At 49.9% G+C, this 23,621-nt stretch overlaps 1 protein-coding gene across 5 annotated transcripts in view; it reads left to right on the top strand.

Annotated features, from left to right (window-relative positions):
• The window catches only part of SEMA3B (semaphorin 3B), a 68,672-nt gene extending 46,625 nt beyond the window's left edge, over positions 1-22,047 (top strand). For 3 of the 5 annotated variants that reach the window (XM_053295175.1, XM_053295174.1, XM_053295177.1), the window contains 8 exons: positions 509-653; positions 1,543-1,762; positions 5,793-5,884; positions 7,677-7,718; positions 8,782-8,939; positions 10,029-10,084; positions 11,289-11,428; positions 12,045-15,970. In XM_053295175.1, coding sequence (XP_053151150.1) covers positions 509-653; positions 1,543-1,762; positions 5,793-5,884; positions 7,677-7,718; positions 8,782-8,939; positions 10,029-10,084; positions 11,289-11,428; positions 12,045-12,500 — 1,309 coding nt within the window. In that variant the 3' untranslated portion in view covers positions 12,501-15,970. Of the gene's footprint in view, positions 1-508; positions 654-1,542; positions 1,763-5,792; positions 5,885-7,676; positions 7,719-8,781; positions 8,940-10,028; positions 10,085-11,288; positions 11,429-12,044; positions 15,971-16,392; positions 18,898-21,513 lie in introns of those variants that run through there. The other 2 variants (XR_008315958.1, XR_008315957.1) reach the window with 2 other exon arrangements.
• Positions 22,048-23,621: the final 1,574 nt, after the last annotated feature.

Here is a 23,621-nt window from a genome sequence, read left to right as displayed (position 1 = left end):
CGCACGCGCAGAAGCCTTCCTAAAGTCTTTTGCAGCCTAGCAGGGAAGGGGGCGGGAGGACATCTCCCCGCCGCCCGCCTCTTAATGTTATCGGGTCATGATTTAAGGGCCCGGGGCGAGATTTAAGGGGGTGGGAGGGCGCTTCAAGGCAGCAGCAGGGGGCCAGGGCTTCAAGGGGGCAGCCATTTTTTAAAATAGGAACAGCCATCGGAGGAGCAATTTCTTCAATAATTACGGCGGCAGTGTGTGGAAAGCGCGGGAGGGGTAAGTAAAGCCCCCACCCGCCCTTAATGGAAGCCCCCAAACTCCCCACCCGAACCAAAACCACCCAGTGACCGGACCGGTCTGGAGGCCTTTAGAATGGCCTCCGAACCGGTCTGTGCACATTCCTAGCCACCAGCACCACCTTGTGGTTATGCCTCTATGGGCATATCTAGAAATCCACCCCCCACCCCCATTTCTGCCTTTAGCTCTTCCTTTAATGCTTCTTTCTTTTCTGCTCTCGCAGCACCATTTTCAAAGGCTCTGCTGTCTGTGTGTACCACATGAATGATATCCGCCGAGCCTTCTTGGGACCTTTTGCTCACAAGGAGGGACCCAACTATCAGTGGGTGTCGTACCAAGGCCGGGTCCCTTACCCCCGCCCAGGAATGGTATGTCTCTTGGATTTGGAAATGAAACAAAGTGCTTGTCTGTGGAGAGGTGTGGTCACAGCTTGGGCAATGGCCCATGCCCAGATCACTGTTGCACTAGTGCAATGCTGTTGTGCTGGCATGAGGTGGTAGTGTCATGACATTGTGCAAGGAAAGGAACCTCCTTTGACAGAGGAGTTCTTGCACTAGTGGAAGATGTTGATACATTGCCTGATGGGAATGGAGATGGGACTGTTGATCAGTGGCAGGGCGTCTGCTTTGCATGCAGAAGGTCCCCAGTTCAATCCCTGGCTTCTCCAGGTAGGGCTGGGAAAGACTCCCGCCTGAAACCTTGGAGAGCCATTGCCAGTCCATGTCTAGAAGACTGAGCTAGATGGACCAATGGCCTGACTCGGTATCAGGCAGCTTCCTGCGTCCTTCCTGTGAGATGTTGCACAATCCCCTGTATGTCCCAGAGAAGGTCTTTCTCTAAAGGTTATATATACAGCATTTTGGAGCAATGAAAATTGTCTGGAGGTGCGTATCTTCTTGCATTATGCCAATGCAACACTTGTCTGGATGTAGGCCATTGCTTCTGGAGAGCTCAAGGCTAGAACAAGAGATGAGCAGGCTGAAATGTTGAGCTGGGAAAGATAACAGGGGGAGGGTTTCTGGGTCAGGACAATGAGGTTCTGCCAGTTGTGTATGTATGAGACTCCTGGGCCACTGCAGGTCCGAAGAGATGGGCATCAGCAGAGCTGCCTGGAAGAAAGGGGAGAGGAATGGTGGTGCATCTGCAACTAGAATAGGAGGAGAGCAATGTGGGATGCAAAGAGCTCTAGGGCCACTGTTTTTCTGGGAATTCTGTTGCCATTCACACCCCCTCCCCTCTTCTCTCTTCTCCTCACAGTGCCCCAGCAAAACCTTTGGCACTTTTAGTTCCACCAAGGATTTCCCTGATGACGTGATCCAGTTTGCCCGCAACCACCCCTTAATGTATAACCCGGTGTTGCCACATGGCCAGCAGCCCATCTTCCTGCAAACCAACATTGACTACACTTTCACCCACATTGCCGTGGATCGGGTGGCTGCTGCTGATGGCCACTACGATGTCCTCTTCATCGGCACAGGTGTGTCTGCACTCTTCCTCTTCTGTTGGGATAGCCTACATGGAGGCCGCCAGGGTCACAGCTGCTCCATAGAACTGCATGCCCAGGATGTGCCTAGTCCATGATCAAGGGAGTGTGCTTTTTTGTGGCCATTGCTAACAGCTCTGAATGGTGCTCAGTTCATCTTTTGTAGAGCATCCCGAAGATGAATATGTAGACTACAGCTGCTATAGAGATGAATTGCATAAGCTGTAGGCATTTTGAGAGTGATGGCAGTCCTGCCTAGTGTCTTTGACACACACACCCGCCTCTTCTCTTCCCCCCACCATTCATTGTCATTGCTTCCAAAAATTTTCTGCTGTTTCTGGTAACCACCAGCACTCAGAACTGACTACCATGTTTCCTTATTGAGGGTGTAGGGTGTAGGGACCGTTGAGTATGGGAGGACTGCCATCCCCCGGCCACCAGGGTTTGGAGAGGGCCGCCAAGTGACCCCCCTCGGCCAGGGCACCCCCTTGCCCCCTCCCATACCCAGCTGGTGAACAAAGTGCTCGCTGGCTGTGAGTGTGAGGCACACGCCTTTCCTCCCCAGCATTTCACTGAAACACTGGCTGGGCTCAGGGGAAAAGCCCAGGCAAGCAGCATTTCAATGAAACACTGACTGGGGAGGATGGGAGAGGGTCTGAATGGACTCATTCCCAGGCAGTGGCCATGCCCTCTGTATTGGATGTCAGGTGCAGGGGGCGTGGCCAGTACTGGGGACAGGGACAGTCATCCCCTGCAGAGCTTCCCCAGTCAGCGGTCCATTGAATCGCTTATTTGGAAGCTCCTTTCCCTGCCTCCTCGGGTACCAGTACTGCCTCCTCGTCCCCAGTACTGTCCACGCTCCCTGCATCTGACATCCGATGCAGGGGCCGTGGCTTGGGCCTTAGGGCACGTGTGTGCTTCGTACATGTGCGTGACAATCCCAGGGGCCGGGGGAGCCACCAGCAGGATTATGTCCTCCGCCTGCCCCAATGCTCTCTACGCTCTGTTCCTTATGCTTCTATATGCATGCACGTCTGTGCCCATGAACAGTATCCTAAGGAAACATACTGGATGGGATTGAGTGCAGGGGACCACTGGAAGTAACAGAGATTTGCAGGGCTTGATGGAACAAACGGGGAAGCTTAGGACGCCAGCTGTGGGGAGGAGGCGCCCATCAGCTGAGTGGAGAAACATTGTTTTTCTTTTTTCACTGCCAAGGACAAATGACTGCCTTCTCTTGACCACATGTGGTTCTGATCAAAGTGATACATGGAGTAGGAAGGGGGCCAGCCATGACTCTGAAAAGTGGGTGTTGAGTGTTGAGACAGAAGTGGGGAGTGGAAGCAAAGCCTTGGCAGCAGCAAGAGACCTGTAGAATTGCTCTGCTAAGTCACACAGCATAGCTAAGTGTTGACTTGCTTGTGCTCAAGCTCCCATGCAAAAAGCTGTGAGTAGAAATCTTCCTTTCAATAAACAGAATGTATTGCATGCATTACAAGGAATGGGTTTAATTTACCTAATCCTCCTGGCTGCAAGACATTGCCTTGAGGCAGAATTAGATGCAGGAAATCCATGACCAGAATCTTCTGCTCTCCTTAAAATAAATAAATAAAAATTAATAGCTGTGATTTAGATTGGGACTGTGCTGCTAAGGGATGGGAGGTTAGCCTTTTCTCCAGTCTTGGTTTCCAGATGAAAATCCTCTCTCCCTACCCCCCACCCCATCCCAAACCTCTCTGCACTATCCCTAATTTAGAATCCTACCATGCCTTCCTTTCACAGATGCAGGCCTATCACTCCCCACTCTCTATGGTTCCCAGGCTTCCTGTGTCGTATTTCCTGCTTCAAACACAGCACCTTCCCATAGATATAAGTACATAAAACAATAGAGTCATAAACAGTGATCAGCTGTTGAGCTGCAATTCATTCCAAAGGCAGAATTCAGAGCTTGGACTTCTTTGTATTCTATGGAGACACTAGTTATTTTAGGCCCGTTAAATTAATGGGCGCTAAGAGAGTTGTGCGCTCCGGGCCCCCCGCTGCCATTTCCCCTCCCACCGCAGCCAGCCTCCATGCCGCGGACGGTCTCCCCGGCCGGGCAAGGGCCCCCCGCCACCACCGGCCTCCCCTTTCCGGATTCCCCCACCACCTCCTCACATCGTGCGGCGGCTGCGGCTCTGCCGCCACCTCGCCCGGCTTCTTCCTCTGCCTCCTTTTTCGGCGGTCCAGACCCCCCGCTGCCTCTCCTCTCCCCGCGGCCGGGCTGGACCCGCTGCCTCCGCCTCTGCCCTCCCCATAGGCCATTCTCGGCCCGCCGCTCTCCTCAACATGGCCGCCGTGTCTCTGCGGCCATATCTTCCTCTGTTCTCCCCGCTGCCCCCTCTGCCCTCCCGGTCCCCTCGCAGCCGCCTCTGCCCTCCCGGTCCCCCCGCTGCCACCTCTGCCCTCCCCGATCCCCGCTTCTCCTCCTTTCGCGCGGAGAGGCAACATGGCTGCCTGGTGCCTGCGGCCGTATCTTTCTCGGACGTTCTGGGCATGCGCTCCGCACATGCCCAGAACGGCCGAGAAAGACACGGGCGCAGAGACACGGGCACACACCCAAGCCTTTTATTATAGAGGATACTTATGTGTCTGCTAGCTTGAAGTACACAAATTAAATGGGCATGTTTGAAAATCTCAGGGTGAACCCCAGATATATATATTGGTAAGAGGGCTTGCAGTTTGCAAGCATTCTTCCAAATATCAACGTCTTATCTCTCTTTGTGACTCTATCATTTCCTATCTCTATGAAGTTTCATTGTCCATGCTTTTCAATGGGAGTGTTTCCCTGCATTTTCTAGAAGAGTAATGCATGGGGGTGGGGGTGGCTTGGGTTTATTTGTTTGTTTTTTCATTCATTTATTCACTCACTTGTTTGTTTGCTAGTCTGGGTAAGGTCTGGAACCTACCTGCAAAAACTAGATAAATATTTCTGTCTTTTGTGCATTGGTCTGGGAGTTTCATATCGGAGAGTGAGTGATGTCCAAGCAGCTTCAGATAGATAGATTAGATAACAGGGAGCAATATAGTGAGCTCCAAACTGGGGGAAACCCTTCCATAGGAAAAGATCCTTACCGTTTCCAAGCCCACAATCCCAGATTTCTGGTGAAGAATGAAAAGACACTGCTTTGCAGCTGTAAGTGGGGTGCTGGAAGGTGGAGACCAGAAGGCAAAGGGCCAGGGGTGACCCCTGTGCCTTAAGGGACTTGCCTGGTGGTCTTGCTTGCTCCACCCCACCTTGAGCTCTCTCCTTTTGCAACCTCTCTGTGTCAATCCCTTACCCTCAACCTGACTGGGATCTTCCTGGGCAAAATGCTCTGTCAGATCCCAGCAGGGAGAAATGTGAGGAGAGGGTGATTGAGTGTGACTGAAGAGGCTGTAAGTGGAGCTCTGGGACGGGGGGAGAAAAGACAAGAAAGCAGGAGTGACCCTTAAGGTTTGGTGGGTAAAACTGCATCTCTTATTCTTATCACAGTAAAAAAATAAAAAATCATGATTGAAACTCGCACGCAGTTTTTCACATATATTTTATACTGAAGAGTGGGTGGAACTTGTAAACAGCACACTTGTCTTGTAAGCTGCACTTATTCCACCTATGTCAGTTAGTGTGGCAGAGATGAAAAGGACTCTTTCACAACTCTCCACCTCAGGCAGGAATGGAAAAAAATTATGCCCGAAGTAAGTCCTGCCTACATAACTGGATGATCCAGTCTTGTGCTCTGTCCTGTTTACAATGCCAACTCTATGGTTAAGGGGGGGAACATCACATTGCAATTCAGGCAATGATCTGATCACATGATAGTGACTACCCTACATTCTAAATTCTACATTACATTTAGTATTTAAATCCAGGGTAGAGAATGCATGGTTTTCCATTCAGTTGATCGTATGTACATGGGTAGAGAAATCTAATCATGCACTGAAAGTATTATCTGGACTGGCCCTTTGTGTGCTTAAATTCTCCCACCTTCCCCCTTCCTGGCAGATGTTGGCACAGTCCTGAAGGTGGTCTCTGTGCCCAAGGAGAGCTGGCAAAACATGGAGGAGCTGCTGCTGGAAGAGTTGCAGGTGTTTAAGGTGAGCATGGACGAAGGAAGAAGAGTGGTTTCGCCTGAACGACATACTGTAGCGGAGTGTAAGAGTGAAAACAGAAGCGTGTTAAGCTTATTGAACAAAGTTACTAAGGTTTACTAAAGTAAAGTGTGCCGTCGCGTCGGTGTCGACTCCTGGCGCCCACAGAGCCCTGTGGTTGTCTTTGGTAGGAGGGGTTTACCATTGTCTCCTCCCATGCAGTGTGAGATGATGCCTTTCAGCATCTTCCTACATTGGTGTTTCCCACAGTCTGGGGAACATACCAGCAGGGATTTCAACTGGCAGCCTCTGGCTAGGTAGTCAATTCATTTCTGCAGTGCACCATTTGGTGGCTTATTACTTTACTACCAAATCATAAAGAACAGTCCTACTCTGAGTGAAAGATCATCTTAACAGAAAAAACATCAGTCTCTAGTAGGGGTGTGCACGGAACCGCAGAGCTGAGTTCTGGCACTGGGGTGGGGGGTTCCAAAAAGAATAGGGGGGGCTTTACTTAACCCTCCCAACAACCGCGCCGTATTTCCCCGAGTAATCGGGCGGCAGGATAGCTCCCTGCCGCCCCCTTCAAAGTCCTGCTCGGCTGGCGGCCGCCCACAAGAAGACCCGTGCCGTTCAAACAGACCCATCGTGAAGCAAATCCATCGTTAAGAAGATCCATCGTTAAGAAGATCCGCTCTGTGTAGTCCCCGCTTGCAAGAAGTCAAGAACCCCTCCCATTCCAAGTCACAAGAGAGGGCGGCGGGAGAACTCCCCTGCCGTGCCCTTCCCCTTTGCCGGTCTGGCTGCAAATGGCTTCTAAGAAGCCTTTCACGCACACACACGAAAGGCTTCTTAGAAGCCATTTGCAGCCAGACCGGCAAAGGAAACAGCAGCCTGCAGGGAGTTCTCCGCCGCCCGCTCCTTTAAAACGGGCTTCTTAGAAGCCATTTGCAGCCAGACCGGCAAAGGGGAAGGGCACGGCAGGGGAGTTCTCCCGCCGCCCTCTCTTGTGACTTGGAATGGGAGGGGTTCTTGACTTCTTGCAAGCGGGGATCTTCTTAACGATGGATCGTCTTAACGATGGATTTGCTTCACGATGGGTCTGTTTGAACGGCACGGGTCTTCTTGTGGGCGGCCGCCAGCCGAGCAGTACTTTGAAGGGGGCGGCAGGGAGCTATCCTGCCGCCCGATTACTCAGGGAAATACAGCGCGGTTGTTGGGAGGGTTAAGTAAAGCCCCCCCTATTCTTTTTGGAACCCCCCCAGCCATTCTTCCCGAACCAAAACCACCCCGTGTCCGGACCGGTCTGGAGGCCTTTAGAATGGCACATGACTAGTGCACATGACTAGTCTCTAGCATCCAGTAAGAAATACAAACTTACCAATCAGTCTACAGAACTGATGACTGACACAAACATTCTAAACTCTACCCCAAGCCTATGCACAGACATACAGACAATACATCAGTGGCAAGAACAAAGACAGTGTATATACACATAAATCCCAACGCATACAGATACAGCTGCTTTGTGAAAGGATTGCCATACGTTAAGATGCTACCATGTCGGTTCAGGGGCTCCATCTGGCCCACCGATCTTTGGGCTTCTCTACCTTTTCTGTACAAAACTGTGATGTCAGAAGCAACTTTCCAGGCTCCACTTGAGAAATGATGTCAATCGTGTGGATGCCCTGTGAAAGCGTGGGGGCTTGTGGTTGAAAAGGCGCAGTTCTTGATACCTGGGATACTGATTGCCTCTCAGCAATTCAATCACATCAGGATTCCTCTTTCTCATTGGCAGGACTCCTCTCCAGTTACCAGCATGCAGGTCTCCTCAAAGCGGGTATGTGGGGCTTTGGGAGAGCCATGGGGGAGGAATGGGAATGGGGAGGCAGGTGTCTGTCTGCATGTGGTGGGGGCTCTTGCACACAGCTGGGGAGAGAGGTCTGCAGTGTGGGATTACCTGAGTAGGGACTGGTCTCTCTTCTCTAAAATGAAAAGGTTTGCAAGGGGTAGTGATATTATGGGGTATATTCCTTCTGCTGCTGGAACTATCCCAGCTTCTTCCGGGCATCTTACTACACCCAGCTGTGTTGTTCAGAGCAGCAGAGACCCAAGCTTTCCCTCAATAAGACCAAGAGCATATTCTTGTTTGGGAGGTCATTGTCAATCTCACTCACTTCCTGCCCTTTGTCCCACCAACAACCAGAAGAATCTCCACCCCACCACCCCCACCTGCAACTCTCTGCTGGATTTCTTACTTGTACTTCAGGCATTCCTGGACTGCATTTTTTTTTTTAATTTATGGTTTTGATTGATGGATGGATGATATTTATGGACCAGAAAGGTCCCCCATGTGGCTCCAAACAGTATGGCAAGCAGATTACCTAAAACTGTATGGCATTTCATTGGGGCTGCATCTACTCTCTCTTAACACATGGCACTGCTCTGGGGCAGCAGATCCCCACCGCAGCCTAGTACTCATTGAGGCTATTCCTACGGTCACTGGAATGTGGGTTAAGGGAGCTTAGCCCGCTTTCCAGGGATCGTTGGAACCACCGGGCCCACTGGCGAGCCCGGTGGTTCCATGGCGGCTAGCCCACCTAGGAACCCCTCCCCTTAAATGAGGTTAATGGAGTGTGCGCTCCGCGTTTTTGTGGTCATGAGATGCCGCAGCGTGATTTTGCACCGCGACAACTCTTGAAGAGACCTCTGCCGGGGGGCTCCAACAAGCACCCCAGCCTCGGGTGTCTCTCCATGATGCCCCGCGCGCTTGCACAGGGCATCCTGGGACTTCGGGGGCCCTGCGGCCCCTGATCCCCGCCAGGATCCGGACACCCAGGAATGGCTCCCAGCCCATGTACGGGGAGAGTGGGCTAACGTGGTGTGTCTTTCTCTCCAAACAGCAACAGCTCTATGTGGGCTCCAGGACTTCCATTTCCCAGCTGCCCTTGCACCGCTGTGGCGTCTATGGCAAAGCCTGTGCAGAATGCTGCCTGGCTAGGGACCCATACTGTGCCTGGGATGGCACCACCTGCACTCGCTACATGCACAACACCAAACGGTATGGCAAGCAGACTGGAGTGCCCAGAGTATCTTCCTTGGAGCAGGGGCCTGGGGCCTGTTTGCTGTGTCTAGGGCCCCCCAGCTCTTTTGCTGCCAGATCCCTGTGATCCTGATGGGCAGACATTTGTCTCGCCTCCTGTTGGCATGCCTTGAGTAGTACAGGGTCAATAGCAGCACCCAAAGGGGAAATGAGAAGGACACAAAGTCGAATCCGGACACCTAATATAGTCTTGGGAGGTTTGATTCATGTGGTTGGTAAGGACACTGTGCAGTCCAGAGGCGTAACTATAGGGGGGGCAGGGGGGGCACGTGCCCCGGGCGCCACCTTTTCTGGTCACGTGGGGGGCGCCGCCATGACAAAAAATTTAAAAAAAAAATTTTTTAATTTTTTTGTTAATACAAATGTTTCCTGCTCGGTGCAGCAGCGCTGCAGCAGTCAAGGGAGCGCGTCGGCACCCCCTCCCCCATGAGCGGTCCCTTCTGCGCCGCCCTTGCCCCCCATTGCTTTGCTGGCGCCTGGCGGCCAGTCAGTGGCCTGGCTTGGCGGCGGCGGCAGCGGCGGGTGCTTGTGAGGAAAAACCTAAGTATAATGTAGTATGTTGGGGGGGCGGGGGGCACGGGGGGGCACCATTTCAGTGCTTGCCCCGGGCGCTGTTTTCCCTAGTTACACCTCTGGTGCAGTCTTACCTGCTGAAGAGCATTGTCATGTGAGCCCATAGGACAGATGCTGCTAGTAGCCAGACATCTTGCTCCCAGTAGGCACAGTGTAGTCTATGGGGATCCCTAGACTTTCTGACCACTTAGGCTCAGCAGGCAGTCTCCCATCCCAGCCTTAGCCATGGTTCCCAGCCACTGCATTCAGCTGGACCTAGCAATCTAGGAGCTGTACTGGATGTGCATGGCAGGGTCACAATTCTAAGGCGCTGTGCCTGGGATCCAACTCTTTCTCCATGGCTCCTTCATAGAACTCTGGCCTGTGGCTGTACATTCCCCTTCTGAAGACGTGGTCCCCCCAGGTGTAGAAGACTCTCTGTTTTTTGTACCCTGACAAGACATTTTGTGCTTTCTCTCCCTTTCCACCTGGCAGGCGGTTCCGACGTCAGGATGTGAGGAACGGGGACCCCAATACGTTGTGCTCTGGAGGTGAGTGCACTTAATTCAGCCCCGCACACTCTGCATCATTTGCACCCAGTTCAGTAAGCCTGCCATCACCAGCCATGTTATTCTTTGAGGCTATCCACACGAACGTGAAAAACCAGGCTAAGGAAGCCCAGCCTGGTTTTGCACGCATGTGTGTACCACTGGGATCAGGGCTGATCCCGGTGGCACAGCGGCGGCAAAACCACCTATGGAGCCTCCCTCTAGAATGAGGTTAAGGGAGCAAGCACTCCCTTAACCTTGTTTTTCCGATTGTCTGCCAGCTGCAGCTGCAAGCGGCTAGTGTCGGGGGGCTCCCCATAATGTACACACACTTGTGTGGTGCATTATTGGAGCTCCAGGGAAGGCAACTCGGCACCCTGACCCTCGAAGCTACCAGCAGCAGCCGGTGCTCGTCTGTGCGGGCAATCCGCCTGCCCACCCAAGGAGAGGGAACTGTTTGTGTGCGGGGAGGTAAGCTCTTCAGGGCTATGCACACGTGCATGCGCGCGCATACACACACACACCTTATTAATCTGTAGATGTGGTCAATAAAGTAATGAGCTGGAATCTAGCTTCTTATAAATGTTTCCTGTTCCTTTTCTACTGTATGGTGTAAACAATTACAAACATTTTTACAGATGATGCCCCCATTTTACCAAAAGAGAGGCAAGGAGACAGGGAGAGATGATACTAGACCGCTGAGCAGAATCCAAGCTTTATGTGTAACTGACACAAAATGTCACTTAAAAGTGAACCAGATTGTTCCCTTGCTTCCATGGATAGATGCCTCACTCATGTAGAACAGGGATTCTCAGCGTTGGGTCCCCAGATGTTATTGGACTTCAACTCCCATAATCCCCAACCAAAGGCCACTGGGGCTGGGGATTATGGGAGTTGAAGTCCAATAACATCTGGTGACCCAACGTTGAGAGTCTCTGATGTAGAACCATACACCCAAATTCAGGGAGGGAGGGAAAGGGTATAGTTCTGCATATACCAGGGGACTCTTTCTGAATCTTTAAGTCTTTTAAGGATACTATTTGCTGCATGTGGGGGAACTATTTTCTATCTCTTTTGGCAAATGTTCACTTCCTCCTGCCTAGCTTTGCCTTTGGCATGGGCACTTACCTGTGTACAACTTGGTTTCTGCCTGTCCTCACCTAGTTGACCCCATCTACACCTTGTGCTCCCCCATGTTTCTGTGCAGATCCCCTGAGAAACAGCGTGCCAGAAAAGAAGCTATATGGAGTGGAAGGCAGCAGTGCCTTCTTGGAGTGCCTCCCCAGGTCACTGCAGGCCCAGGTTGTGTGGATGTACCAGAAAACCAGCAGTGCCCTACGGAAGGAGGTAGGAACCTGGTCACTCCTGCCTGTGGACTAGGCAGGAGAAGATGGAAACAAGGCTGGAAGCATGAAGGAGCACTTCCTGGAGCTTCTTCACCCTTTCTTCCTAAGTGAGATGAAGAGAAACTTCCTGCCTCACAAATAACTTTCTGCATCCATCCAATTAACACCATGGATACATAGACCAAGACGCTCTAGCCTCCATCTGCTTCTGTATTCCCTTCCTTTTTGCCTTCCCTAGGCCTACACTAGACTACACCCTACTATAGCATGGACCTCTTCACCAAGCAGGTATGGGGATGGAGCCACTGCTCAGTGGCAGAGCATCTGCTTTGCATAGAAGGTCCTAGAACCAATCCCTGGCATCTCCAGGTAGGATTGGAAAAGAGCCCTGCCTGAAACCCTGGAGAGCCACAGTGCAGACAGTACTGAGGCAGATGGGGCCAGGAGTCTGACTTGTATAAAGCAGGCTCGTATGTTTGTATATCTTCTAGAATCACCTAGAACTGTTGTTGATGTTCCTGAAGTACAGTTCGGCCTGCCTCTCCCCAGTCTCTCACCCTCCTGACCACCTTGCTCTGCTTCATTTCTCAGACCCCCTTCTCTGTGTTAAACTCCAGGTTTTGTTGGATGATCGGGTCATGAAGATGGAGCGGGGGATCCTGCTGCGCAGTGTGCAGCGCAAAGATGCCGGCCTCTACCACTGCCATGCCACAGAGCATGGCTTCACCCAGAGCTTGCTGAGCCTCCGACTCGAAGTGATCCATGCCCAGCAAGCTGACTCCCTCTCCTGGGAAGAGGACCCCACCCAGTCTTTCCATCGCAAGCTCTGGTACCAGGACTTCTTGCAGCTGGTGGATCACCCCAACCTCAGCACCATGGACCAGGTCTGCGAGCAGCTGTGGAGTCGCAAGAGCCACCAGCCCAAAAAGAAGCCGCCCCTGCCCCCTCCGCTGAGCACCAAGGTCAAGAGCCACAAGTGGAAGCACTTGGAGGGAAAGCGGAAGGCCCGCAGCCGGAGAACACATGAAGTGCCTCGTGCCGAAAGGGGACCCCGAAGCATTGGCATCTGGTGACCCACAGGAGGTGCAGCTGGACAACTGCTGTGCTGGGAGGGGCCAGGGGAGCAGGCTGGGAGTGTGGGGAAAGGGGTGGGAGAGTGTGCAGGGCCACTTGCGTCTTTTCTGGTTCAGTGGAAAGAGCTTCCTTCTTCACAGGTCCCGTGCTCCTGGCTGCTGCTTATGTAGTTTGTAGTGGGGGGAAGTGTTGTTGTCATAGCAATGTAGCTGCCATTTTTCAGAACCCAGCACAACGCCATGGAACCTGACAGGAATAAGAGGGGATTCTGCACCCCTGCCTTCTTCCGTAACACACAACCAAAGATCGGGCATCAATATCCAAGGACCAGTGGGCTGAGGGGTCATAGCCTGTACACCCCTATGCAGTGATGAGTAAAGCTCATGGGACACCCTGGGAGCTACAGTTCTTGCTTTCAGGAGTCTGCTAATCACCAAGGTGGGCCCAGGGGCAGAGATGTCCCCCAGCTCTGAGGGTTCCACTTGTGCTCAGGCATCTTCCTCTGGATAGAGCAACTCCCTGGTGCATCTTACAACAATAGGTGAATACCCTGCCCAAGACTCTCAATAAGCAGGGCATCAGTCGCCTTTTCTTTCCCTCCCATAATCCAGCCAACCCTGCCACATGTGTGTAAGTGTAGCAATGTGATCTCCACCCTCCAGAGACACAAGAGAATCACTGATATATTTATTAACAGACTGTTTACTGATGAATGTAAACCCGCCAGCAGGTGGCCCACCAGGATTTAGCCTGACAGGAGGAACAAAGCTTCTGTGGCCCAAAGGACTCTGGGACATTTCTGACTGAAAATTCCTGAATGTGTTTAGATATTGCATGTGATGGTAGTGATGATGACAACAGAGGAAACCGATGAGGGGCCTTGCAGTATATTTTGCTCCCTTTCATTTTGTATGAGCCTGAGGAGATACTTCATCAGCCTGGCCTGCTCAAGGGGCAAGAACAGTAAGGGAAAGATCCCTGCTATGAGAAACAGCTATGGGGCCCATGCTGTTGTGGAGAAGCAGTGACGCTGGGGATGGATAAGGAGTCTTGAGGCTGCGGCCTAATCATAAGATATTGAGGTATGTAGGTTCACATTGAGAGGTGGAGGGAACCAGCTGCCCCTGCTCAGAACCATTTGTCTCCCATGGTTACTTCTAGGGAGAGGACCACCAGCCAGATGTTGTTGTCCTGTGATAATCTGCTCAGGGGCCCAAGCCAGTGGCCAGACCCCAGCAGTGGCAGCGTTTGAAAGATCGGTCCCATTGGAGGCCACACAGTCTCGGCTCATTTTGATACCTCAGTTTTAGGAACTCTTTGTGAGGCACCTCTCACAAGGAGGTCCTAAAACTGATGGGCCAAAAATGGTATGCAGACTGAGCTCATCTCTTTTCCCTTCAGATCTGGGGGAACCCTAAATCTCTTGTATTCTGCAGAAAAACAAGAAGCCGAGGGTAGAAATGAAAGGATAGTCAACCCTGCCAAATCCAGTTGGAAGTAGCCCTCCATTAAGAAGCCAAATGAGACAGAAACCCATGGTCTTCAGGAACAGAGCAGAACTAGCTATCAGATTCACAGTTAAAGTATAATAATAATAGGAAAGAAAGCTTCTGCATCATGTGCAGCTGTCAACTCTACTATGTTCTATGTTTACAACCTTGGATGTGAGCTGCCCTTAATGACTCTGTCAGTAAGGAAAGCCTGAGATTATAAAATGTGGTTTTCCTGATGGCCATCTGAAGCCTCCCTGAATACTGACACTACATAACATTTTAAAACATGGAATTGTTTTGTCTTTTTATTTTCTACCCTTTAGGATAGCCTATTGCCACGGCTTCAAGCTTGTCTTTTTACCCATGCAGGCTCAAAATTTTGTTTATATAAAGTACTTCAACACTCATAGTATTCTACAAGGGAAGAAAGCTGGTCTTGTGGTAGCAAGCATGACTTGTCCCCTTAAGCTAAGCAGGATCTGCCCTGGCTGCATACAAAAGGGAGACTAGAAGTGTGAGCACTGTTAAGATATTCCCCTTAGGGGATGGAGCCGCTCTGGGAAGAGCATCTAGGCTCCACGTTCCTTCCCTGGCATCTGCACGATAGGGCTGAGAGAGATTCCTGCCTGCAACCTTGGAGAAGCTGCTGCCAGTCTGTGTAGACAATACTGAGCGTGATGGACGTATGGTCTGACTCAGTATATGGCAGCTTCCTATGTTCCTAAGTAAGCCTACTGGATTGTTTGAGGAATTGTGGCTTAACGAGAGATTCTATGCTTTGATGCAGAAGATCTCCGCTTTGATCCCTGGCATCTTTTAAGTAGGGCTGGGGAAAGATCCCTGCAGAGGATCTTTGCAGAAAAAGGCAACCAAAATGATCAGGGGGTTGGAGCAACTTCCCTATGAGGAAAGACTACAACGTTTGGGCCTTCTTAGTTTAGAAAGCAAGCTGGTAAATCTATGTGGTCGCTAAGAGTCGACACCGACTTGACGGCACTTAATTAATCAATCAGTCAAAAAGGGGGACATGATAGAGGTGAGTAGAAAGAACTTTTTCTCCCTCTCTCATAATATTAGAATTTATTGAAGCTAAGTGCTGGGAGATTCAGGACAGACGGATGGAAGTGCTTCTTTGTACAATGTGTAATTAAACTGTGGAATTCACTGCTGCTGGATGTGGTGATAGCCACCAATGTAGATGGTTTTAAAGGAGGGTTGGACAAATCCATGTAAGATAGGACTATCAATGGCTACTAGCTTTGATAGCTGTATACCATCAGGAACAGAGATGACATATCCCTCAACACCAGGTGCTAGGAAACACCAATGGGAGGGAACAGTTGTCCTCTTTCCCCCCATTTATGGGCTTCCCAGATGCACCTGGCTGTCCACTGCATGAAGCAGGATGCTGGACTGGATGTGCCTTTGGCCTGATCCAGCAGGCCTTTTTTTAACTGGATGATCCAGCAAGCCTTTTCTTAACTGGATGACCATGAGTTACCTGAGAAGATTTCTAGACAAATATCACATAGTCATTCTTGTTCCTGGACTGTACCACTACACAGTCTGGGATATGTGACTGCATACTCCTCTGTATAAAAGCTCTCTGCACATAGATGTTTTGATCATGTGCTAGTGACTAAGCATAGCTAGGTATGCTTAATGTATTTGGGCATTAAAAGCTTCATACTGAAGAAATAGACAGGAAGAGCATTGCATGAGAATTCTCAGCAGCGAATGCTTGTATTACTTAGTCTGATTTGTGCCTGTGGCAAACTCAAAAGGAAAAAAGAACAAAGTTAGTGAGAGTCAGGCAAATGGGAAGTGTGAGGAATTGTTGGAAGCAAGGTACACATTTGGATTGAGGTGGCCTTTCAGAGTGGTGAGTGAGCTGGGTTTAATTACTGGACCTGCAAGAAAGTGAGCTGGATCCATCGTGGTGGAAATGTATTAACACAATAAAGCAGTCATTTTAACTGTGTGTGTGTGTGTGTGTCTGGTTTTGCATAAGGCATGGAAACCGCCTAGAAAAGGAGCCTAGTACATGTTTCAGAGGCTCATAAAGTTATCAGTCATCCTTATTCTAGAACTAGTATGTTTTATTGTGGAGACGGACTAAAAGTTTCACCCTTTTATGGTTCCAGTGAGCAAAATGGCTTCACAAAGCCATATGATCACCCCTAAGTAACTGAATAACCAGACCACCTGTTACCCAATGGCCAGCTTCAGAAATCACAGGGCAGCATATGAGAGCATACTGTTTGATAGTTGCTTCCCTCACAAACACAAAAGTGATCTTACATAGATTTAATTAAGAGTTTGTTCAGAAACAACTCCCATTTCTCCTCCTCCTCCTCCCCCTCCTCCCCCCCTTTTCTTTTCTGACTCCATACCACAGGATCCCCACTGAGGCAAACTTCTCAACAAAAGATAAAAGATACTGGCTAGTATACAAGACTGCATTACATCCTGATTTAGGCTGCAATCAATGCAAGATGGTAGGTGATACCACCAAGAGTGCTGCAGATGAAGAGTTCCCAACCTTGGGCCCCCATATGTTAGACTCAACTCTCATCATCCCCAGTCACAATTGCTGAAGGCCATTAGTGGGATGATGGGAGTTGTAGACCAACAACATCTGGGGACCCAGAGTTGGGAAGCCCTGCAGTAAAGAGCAAGTATTTCCCTCTCAATTGATATATGTGAGTATTTCCCTCTCATGCTCTCAGTGAGCATGATATATGTGAGGTATATATGTGATGTGATTTCTGTACTGTATACTAAATGTATGGCACTATAACAGTGTAATCAACACTTGGGAGTTGCTTGTGATTGGGTCCTGATAACTGGGTGCTCAGAAGAATTGGATATTACTGTACTCTTCAGTGGGCTGGTTCTGACAGGCATCATACCGAAGGATGGGAGCTGTGCTTGCTTCTGTTTTGTGATCATTTGTGAGTTAAGAAAAAGGTCGGGGGAGGGGAAAGTGATAGTGTGGGAGGCAGGCGCAGGCTCCAATGGCATTTCCTCCTGCCGTGGTCATGTGCTGGGGGAAAGTGTTGAGTAGGACTACACTATCGGAGCCTGTGCTCATCTGCCACATGGTCAGCCCTCCTCCAGCCTTGTTCTTAACTTACCCATGGTCACAAAATGGGAGCATGCACAGAACACATTACTTCCAAGGGCCATACACTGCAAGTGGAGCTGATGGAAGTTGTAGTCCATCAAAGATGAAAAGGCTCAGGATGGACACGGCATAAACCCTCCCCTCAACCCTAATCCCTCCTTCAGGATAAATGGACAGTTTTCACAATGGAGGGAAGTAAGAAGTGGGGTACCCCAGGGATCTGTACTGGGACTAGTGCTCTTTGACTTCTTCATAAATGATCTAGAAGTTGGGATAAGCAGTGAAGTGGCCAAATTTGCAGATGACACTAAACTACTTAGGGTAGTGAAATCCACAACAGATTGCAAGGAGCTCCAAAAAGATCTCTCTGAACTGGGGGTGTTGTGGTTGACAAAATGGTAGATACGGTTCAATGTAAGCAAGTGTAAACTGATGGACATTGGAGCAAAAAATTCCAACTTCATGTATACACTGATGGGATCTGAGCCATCACTGATTGACCAGAGAGAAATCTTGGGATTGTGGTGGACAGCTCATTGAAAGTGTGGACTCACAAGATGATCAGGGGCCTGCAAGGCTACAGCATCTTGCCTGTGGACTTCTCAGAGGCATCTGGTGGGCCGCTGTGTGAAACAGGATGATGGAGTGGATGGGCCTTGGGCCTGATCCAGCATGGTTCTTATGATACTTAACAGTGGCATAGTAAGGATGCAAGAGGCCTGAGTTTGTCCCCCACCCCCAGCACACACACACACACCCCACAGCCCACACACCACCCCCCAGCACACACACACATATGCACAGGTGGTGCATGCCTTCTCTCCTTAACAGGGGCCACCACCATTGCACCACCACCACCACCGCTCCTCCTGCCACTTGCCATCAGGCTCCGGAGCCAGTCAGAAGCAGGGAGGACTCATTCCATTCCTCTCTGGAGAGCGGAAAGAACAGGGCCTCTCTTCTTCTGAGTTGCCCTCAAGCCCAGTGGGAATGGAGGGTGCGCATGCATGTACCCTTATTTTGAGACAGGGCTCATGCATGCCCTCCATTCCCAGCAGGCCCGGGGGCGCTCAGAACCAGCGACATCCTGCTCTGTTCCTCTATGGACAGAGAAATGGAACGGGGCTGTCCTCCTTCTGAATGCCCCCCCAAGCCCAATGGCCAGCAGTGGGCAACAGGAACTGCAGCAGCAGGAACCCCCTTTGCAAGTGGGGGGAGGCAGCAAGCAGCAAGGGGCTCTCAGTGGCCGTACCCCCTATGATGGCCCATGTTCTTTGGACATGGGCAAACAGTGGGAGCTCTGTCCCTGCTACTAAATATAATAAGCTGTTTGGGCAGACCAATTTATATTCTCTCTTCCTCTGACCTCTGTTTTCCTTTGTCTTTTTCAACGGACACATGAACATTTCATGGTAATTGCTTTCTTCAACTGCCCTCAATCGTAGACGGAATTGATAGATTCATACAGTCTGCCTGGCTTCTGGTTTCTTTACAACTATTTGTTTTTAGTCTCTGCCCTGATAATAATAAGCAGGACTGTGTAAAACCCAGAACAGGCTGGAACAGCCCCTTTAAAATCAAACTGGATCCCCCAAACAGTGGGATGTGTTAGAAATACTAGATAACAATATTTTAGTATTGAAATAATTGTTTAATTGATTTAGTTGTGATTTTAATTGTTTGTTTTTATTCTGATGTAAACCACCCTGAGCCATTTTTGGAAGGGTGGTATATAAATCAAATAAATCAAATAAATATAAACTAACTTAACACACATAGAGCATCTGTGCGCTAGTACTTGATTACTCCCCTCACCCCTTGCCACAGACCCCTCACCTCAGAGATCTCTCTACCCTCACTTGAGCTGCACTCCTGCTCCTCCTCCTCCATCCGGTTGCTTCCATCCCCCTCACTCCTCTTAGTCACTCCTCCATCCCTTTACTCCATCCCCTTCAACCCTCTTGGTTGTGGCTGCAGCATTGTGACACCTATTGGCCAAGCTGCAGCCCTCTATCCCCAGAGACCTCCCCACTCTCACTCAAGCCCTGCTCCTGCTCCTCCCCACAGGAGCAGCAGCAGTTGACTGTGCCCTTCCTCGTCTCCCTCAGGCTGCTGACAGGCCCCGGGCCCATCCCTTGCCTGCCTGCCTCTGCCAATGGCCTCGGTAGCCCCAAACAGCAGCAGTGGTTGACTGGGCCCTTCCTTGCTGCCAGTAGGCGCCGCAATGGTCACTTGTTCCCCTCAGGCCGCTGACAGGCTCGGGCCTGTCCCTTGCCCTTCTTTCTCTCTTCTCCCTTCTTTTTTCTCTTTCTCTCTCCTCCACTCATTCTTCCCCTCCGTCTTTCTTCTCCTCCCTCCATTCTCTCTCTCTCCCCCTTCCTCCCTTCCTGAGTTAACAGATCTTGTTCATCTTGTTTCCTCATCTAATTCACACAACGGCAACCTCCTTCTCCTGAAGGGGCTCTTTCTTCCCTCACAACTCCTCTCTTCGCAGGCCCCTGCCCACTAACCTTTTATCTATCTATATGTTTAATTCTCTAAGGCATACCTGTGGCTAATCCTGTGTGTGGCAGCTCTCACGAGAGTTTGCAAGCAGAGGCACTTGATTGGGCAGTGGGGATTCCATATGCAGATAGGGAGGAGTCTGTGAAAGCAGAAACACCATGGTGATTGGGCAGTGGGAATTCCATATACAGATAGCGAGGAGGAGTCTGTGGCACTGTTGTTATTGGACAGTGGGGATTCCATATGCAGATGAGGAGGAACCTGTGATGGTTAAGCTCAGTTGGAATGCAGCTGTTACTGGTCGGAAGATGTTCTTGATTGTAGAGAAGGGGGGGCAGGGGTCTTCTAAGAGAGGGGTCGTGGGGGAGGAAAGAGCCCCTTCAGGAGAAGGAGGCTGCTGTTGTGTAAATTAGATGAGGAATCAAGATGAACAAGATCTGTTAACTCAGGAAGGGAGAGAGAGAGAAAACATGAAGGGAGCAGGAGGAAAGAGTGGGGAAGAGTGAGTGGAGGAGAAAGAGAGAAAGAAGGGAGGGTAAGAGAGACAGAAGGAAGGGTGAGGGATGGGCCTGAGCCTGTCAGCAGCCTGAGAGGAATGAGCAGCCATGGCAGCACCAGCAGAAAGGAAGGGTCCAGTCAACCACTGCTGCTGTTTGGGGCTACCAAGGCCATTGTCAGAGGGAGGCAGACGGGCCCGGGCCTGTCAGCAGCCTGAGGGAAACGAGCGGCCATGGCAGTGAGGAAGGGCCCGGTCAACTGCTGCTGCTGTTGCTGCTGCTGCTGCTCCTGTGGGGAGGATCAGGAGCGGGGCTCAGATGGGTGTTGGAAGTTAAGGACTTTGTGCTGTCTCTTGTCTCAGACAGTGGGAGACAGACTAGTGAGTCAGAGGGCTAGAGGGTCAAGACATTGGTCATCCCTTCTCTACTGCTCTGACACTATCCCTTTGGAATGTAGATTGCTAATCTCAGGGACTTCCTTCCAGCAACTCACTTCCTCTCTCTCTTCCCTACCTGTTCCTTCTACCTTGCAACATAGCAAGCTCCTCTCCCTGCACCATGTGTGCAGAGAAGATGCAGAATCCATCTGCATCCAGCTAGATAGATAGATTAGAGATCCTAACTCCTCACTTTCCTATCTAGAATGGAGTTCCTTAATAAATGCCTTATATATTGATTTGAAACTATGAATTGGCTCCAAGTTACTTTACTCTCAGCATACACACATGCCTAGGTAAATTCTGCTGTGTTGTGCCTCTGTGCACTCTGCTATAATGAAAAAGGGATTCTCTCACCAAAGAGAATTCCCAACAATGGGGAGGTCTCTGGGGATTGGGGGCTGCAGCAGCTTGGTCAATAGGTGCCAGCAATGCTATAGCCATGACCAAGAGAGGTGAGGGGGATGGAAGCAACAGGATGGAGGAGGAGGAGCAGGAGTGCAGCTCAGGTGAGGATGGAGAAATCTCTGAGGTGAGGGGGGCTGTGGCAGGGGGTGAGGGGAGCAATCAAGTACTAGTGAGCAGATGTTCTGCGCAGGTTAAGCTAGTATATATAGATTCCTCTCCTCTACAATCAAGAACAGCTTCTGACCAGTAACAGTTGCATTCCAACTGTCCTTAACCATCACAGGCTCCTCCACACCATCTGCATATGGAATCCCCACTGCCCAACAACCATGGTGCCACAGGCTCCTCCTCCCTATCTGCATATGGAATCTTCACTGCCCAGTCACTATGTTGAACTATTTTGGGAATCCAGTTTGATTTTTAAGGGGCCATTCTGGGCTATACCATTCCATTTTTAAAAATGAAGGAGTTAATAAAAGTGTTGTGTTAGAAATATTTCAATGCTAAAATATTGTTGTAGTGACAAGTTTCCTCTCCCTCTAAAGAGTTAACAGGAAGTGAACCCTTGTCTTGACTGACAGGCTGATGAACTCCAGGGCTCACCCAATCAGTCCAGCAGGTGGGTGGGACTAGAGAGCTGTTGCCAGGATTTCTGGAAACAAGAAAGGAAGTCTGAGCAGAAAGTGAAGACTATCATGGGGTCAGATACCTCGTGGCAGAGCTGCAGGATAATTTCTCAGAGAGATCTGCAGGCTGCTTGATTCTCATCAGGAGCTTGGTGAGTTCAAGAGAACAGGAAGCCAAGGCTAGTGTCTTCAGAAGTTTAGGGCAGGAGAAAGAGTTTTAATAAGAATTTTCATTAGAATTTCTGTTTCTTTGGTGTGTGTGCTTTGCATTTCCTAAATATCTGTTATTTGCAACTAAGTAACTAAATTTAAGTGTGCAGCCCCAGAATTATTGGGGTGTTTTTGAAGTATTCCTGTAACCAATTAAGTATTTTAAGTGTTTTTAAAAAACTAAAAGCCTCAGATAGAACCAGTCTGTAGTAATTGAATAAAAGTTTTTTTCTATGTTCTTTACCTTTTACAAGCCTCCTAGGGTGGTTATTAACCCACTGGGGGTGCAATATGGGGGATTTCTCTGGTGCAGAACACATCTCAAAGACAGCTTGGCCAAATTAATAATTAGTTCCACGTGCATGCAAAATGCATGGGAAGGAAAGTTTTTTTTCCCTTTAGTCTTGCCTGTTAGCAAAATGGGAGAGCAGATCTTTGCATTTGCCCAGTACCCAGCTATAGAGAGACCTGGTCCCAATCCATTGGTCCAGTTCTAGGCAAGCCTTAGAGTGCTTGGTGGCAGCAGGAACCTACCAGAACTTCTGGGTATCCCCAGAACCTTTTTCTTAACTTTCAGGTCTTGAAAGTTACATATTTTTAAACCAGCCAGTCGGTGTCTCGGAGCACAGGACAGGGATGACTCAGCACTAAAGTCTCCCTCCGTTGCAGAACTGGTTTAGACTGGTCAGGGAGATTATCCAGTAACCTGGCCGGAATCAGGAAAGGTATTTTCCACTACCCACAATCTGCTACAATTGTTATATAGTGTCTCTAATACATCCTATTTTGGGGATCCAGTTTGATTTTCAGGGGCTCATTCTGGCCCATTCCATTCCGGCTTTTACACAATCCATAAACAATGGGGCAATCTGTGATTTTAACATAGCTGTGATTTGCCAGCAACAGCATACCTCCTCCCTTTTCCCTGAACAAAAGAAATAACTTCCTCCAAGCAATGAGATGAGTTTAGCATTTTTAGTTCTCTGTGTACAATGAACATTCTGCAAGCTCTCGAAAAGCCCTGGAAGGTCCTGGAAGTTCAATTTGTCATTTCTGAGGTGTTTCACATTTTCTTTCTATTGACAACCATATTTTACTGCCTAGTGAGTCCCACAAGTATGCAGAATCCAAAACCTTAATTTTGGATGACCCTATTTGCATCCAAACCAATAAGCACTCAGCCACCCGAGTCTGCTGCTATATATGTCTTGCTTCTTTTCCAGGTATATATGATGGGGTTGGCCAGAGTGTTGCTCTACATCATGCCAGTATTTGAGAGTTCCATGATGAGGCTTGAAGAAGTACAGAGCAGTCATTGATGGACTTGGAATAAACCAAGTGAAACAATTTGGAGTATTCCAAGCTAATCCAAGTTAAATCAAAGCCATCATGTTCCAGTTTGGAAATACAATGGGTTCTGGCCCCTTCCCTGCCCTACCCCTCTTGTGAGTTCCCCATCCCATCCACCCACTTGCCTGCTTGTGGGTGCCATTCCAACTCTGGCTCTACCAGCAGCAGCAGGTAGGAGGGAGGGCTGGAGGGCTCTTCTCTCCCTTCTTCCCTTAGCACCTGGCACTGCTGCTGCTTTATCATTGAGCAGGGTGCCAGAAGCATTAAGAAATAATCTATTTTTTCCAGTGCTCTCGATGGGTGATAGGAGCAGTGGGAAAATTAAGTTTTGAAGTGCTGTTAGCACCTTAGCTTACAGTGCTCTAGTAGCATCAGGTGCTGGGGGAGAGAAAAAATCTCCCTTCCTCCCACCACCACTACTGCCAAAGCAGCAGGTGGGTGGGAGGGGAAGTAGAGGCAAGCAAGGG

Source organism: Hemicordylus capensis, chromosome 2 (genome assembly GCF_027244095.1).
Source record: "Hemicordylus capensis ecotype Gifberg chromosome 2, rHemCap1.1.pri, whole genome shotgun sequence".
NCBI classification, from domain to species: Eukaryota; Metazoa; Chordata; class Lepidosauria; order Squamata; family Cordylidae; genus Hemicordylus; species Hemicordylus capensis.
Note: the sequence above shows the minus strand (reverse complement) of the source record. Positions and strands in the feature narration are given on the sequence as shown.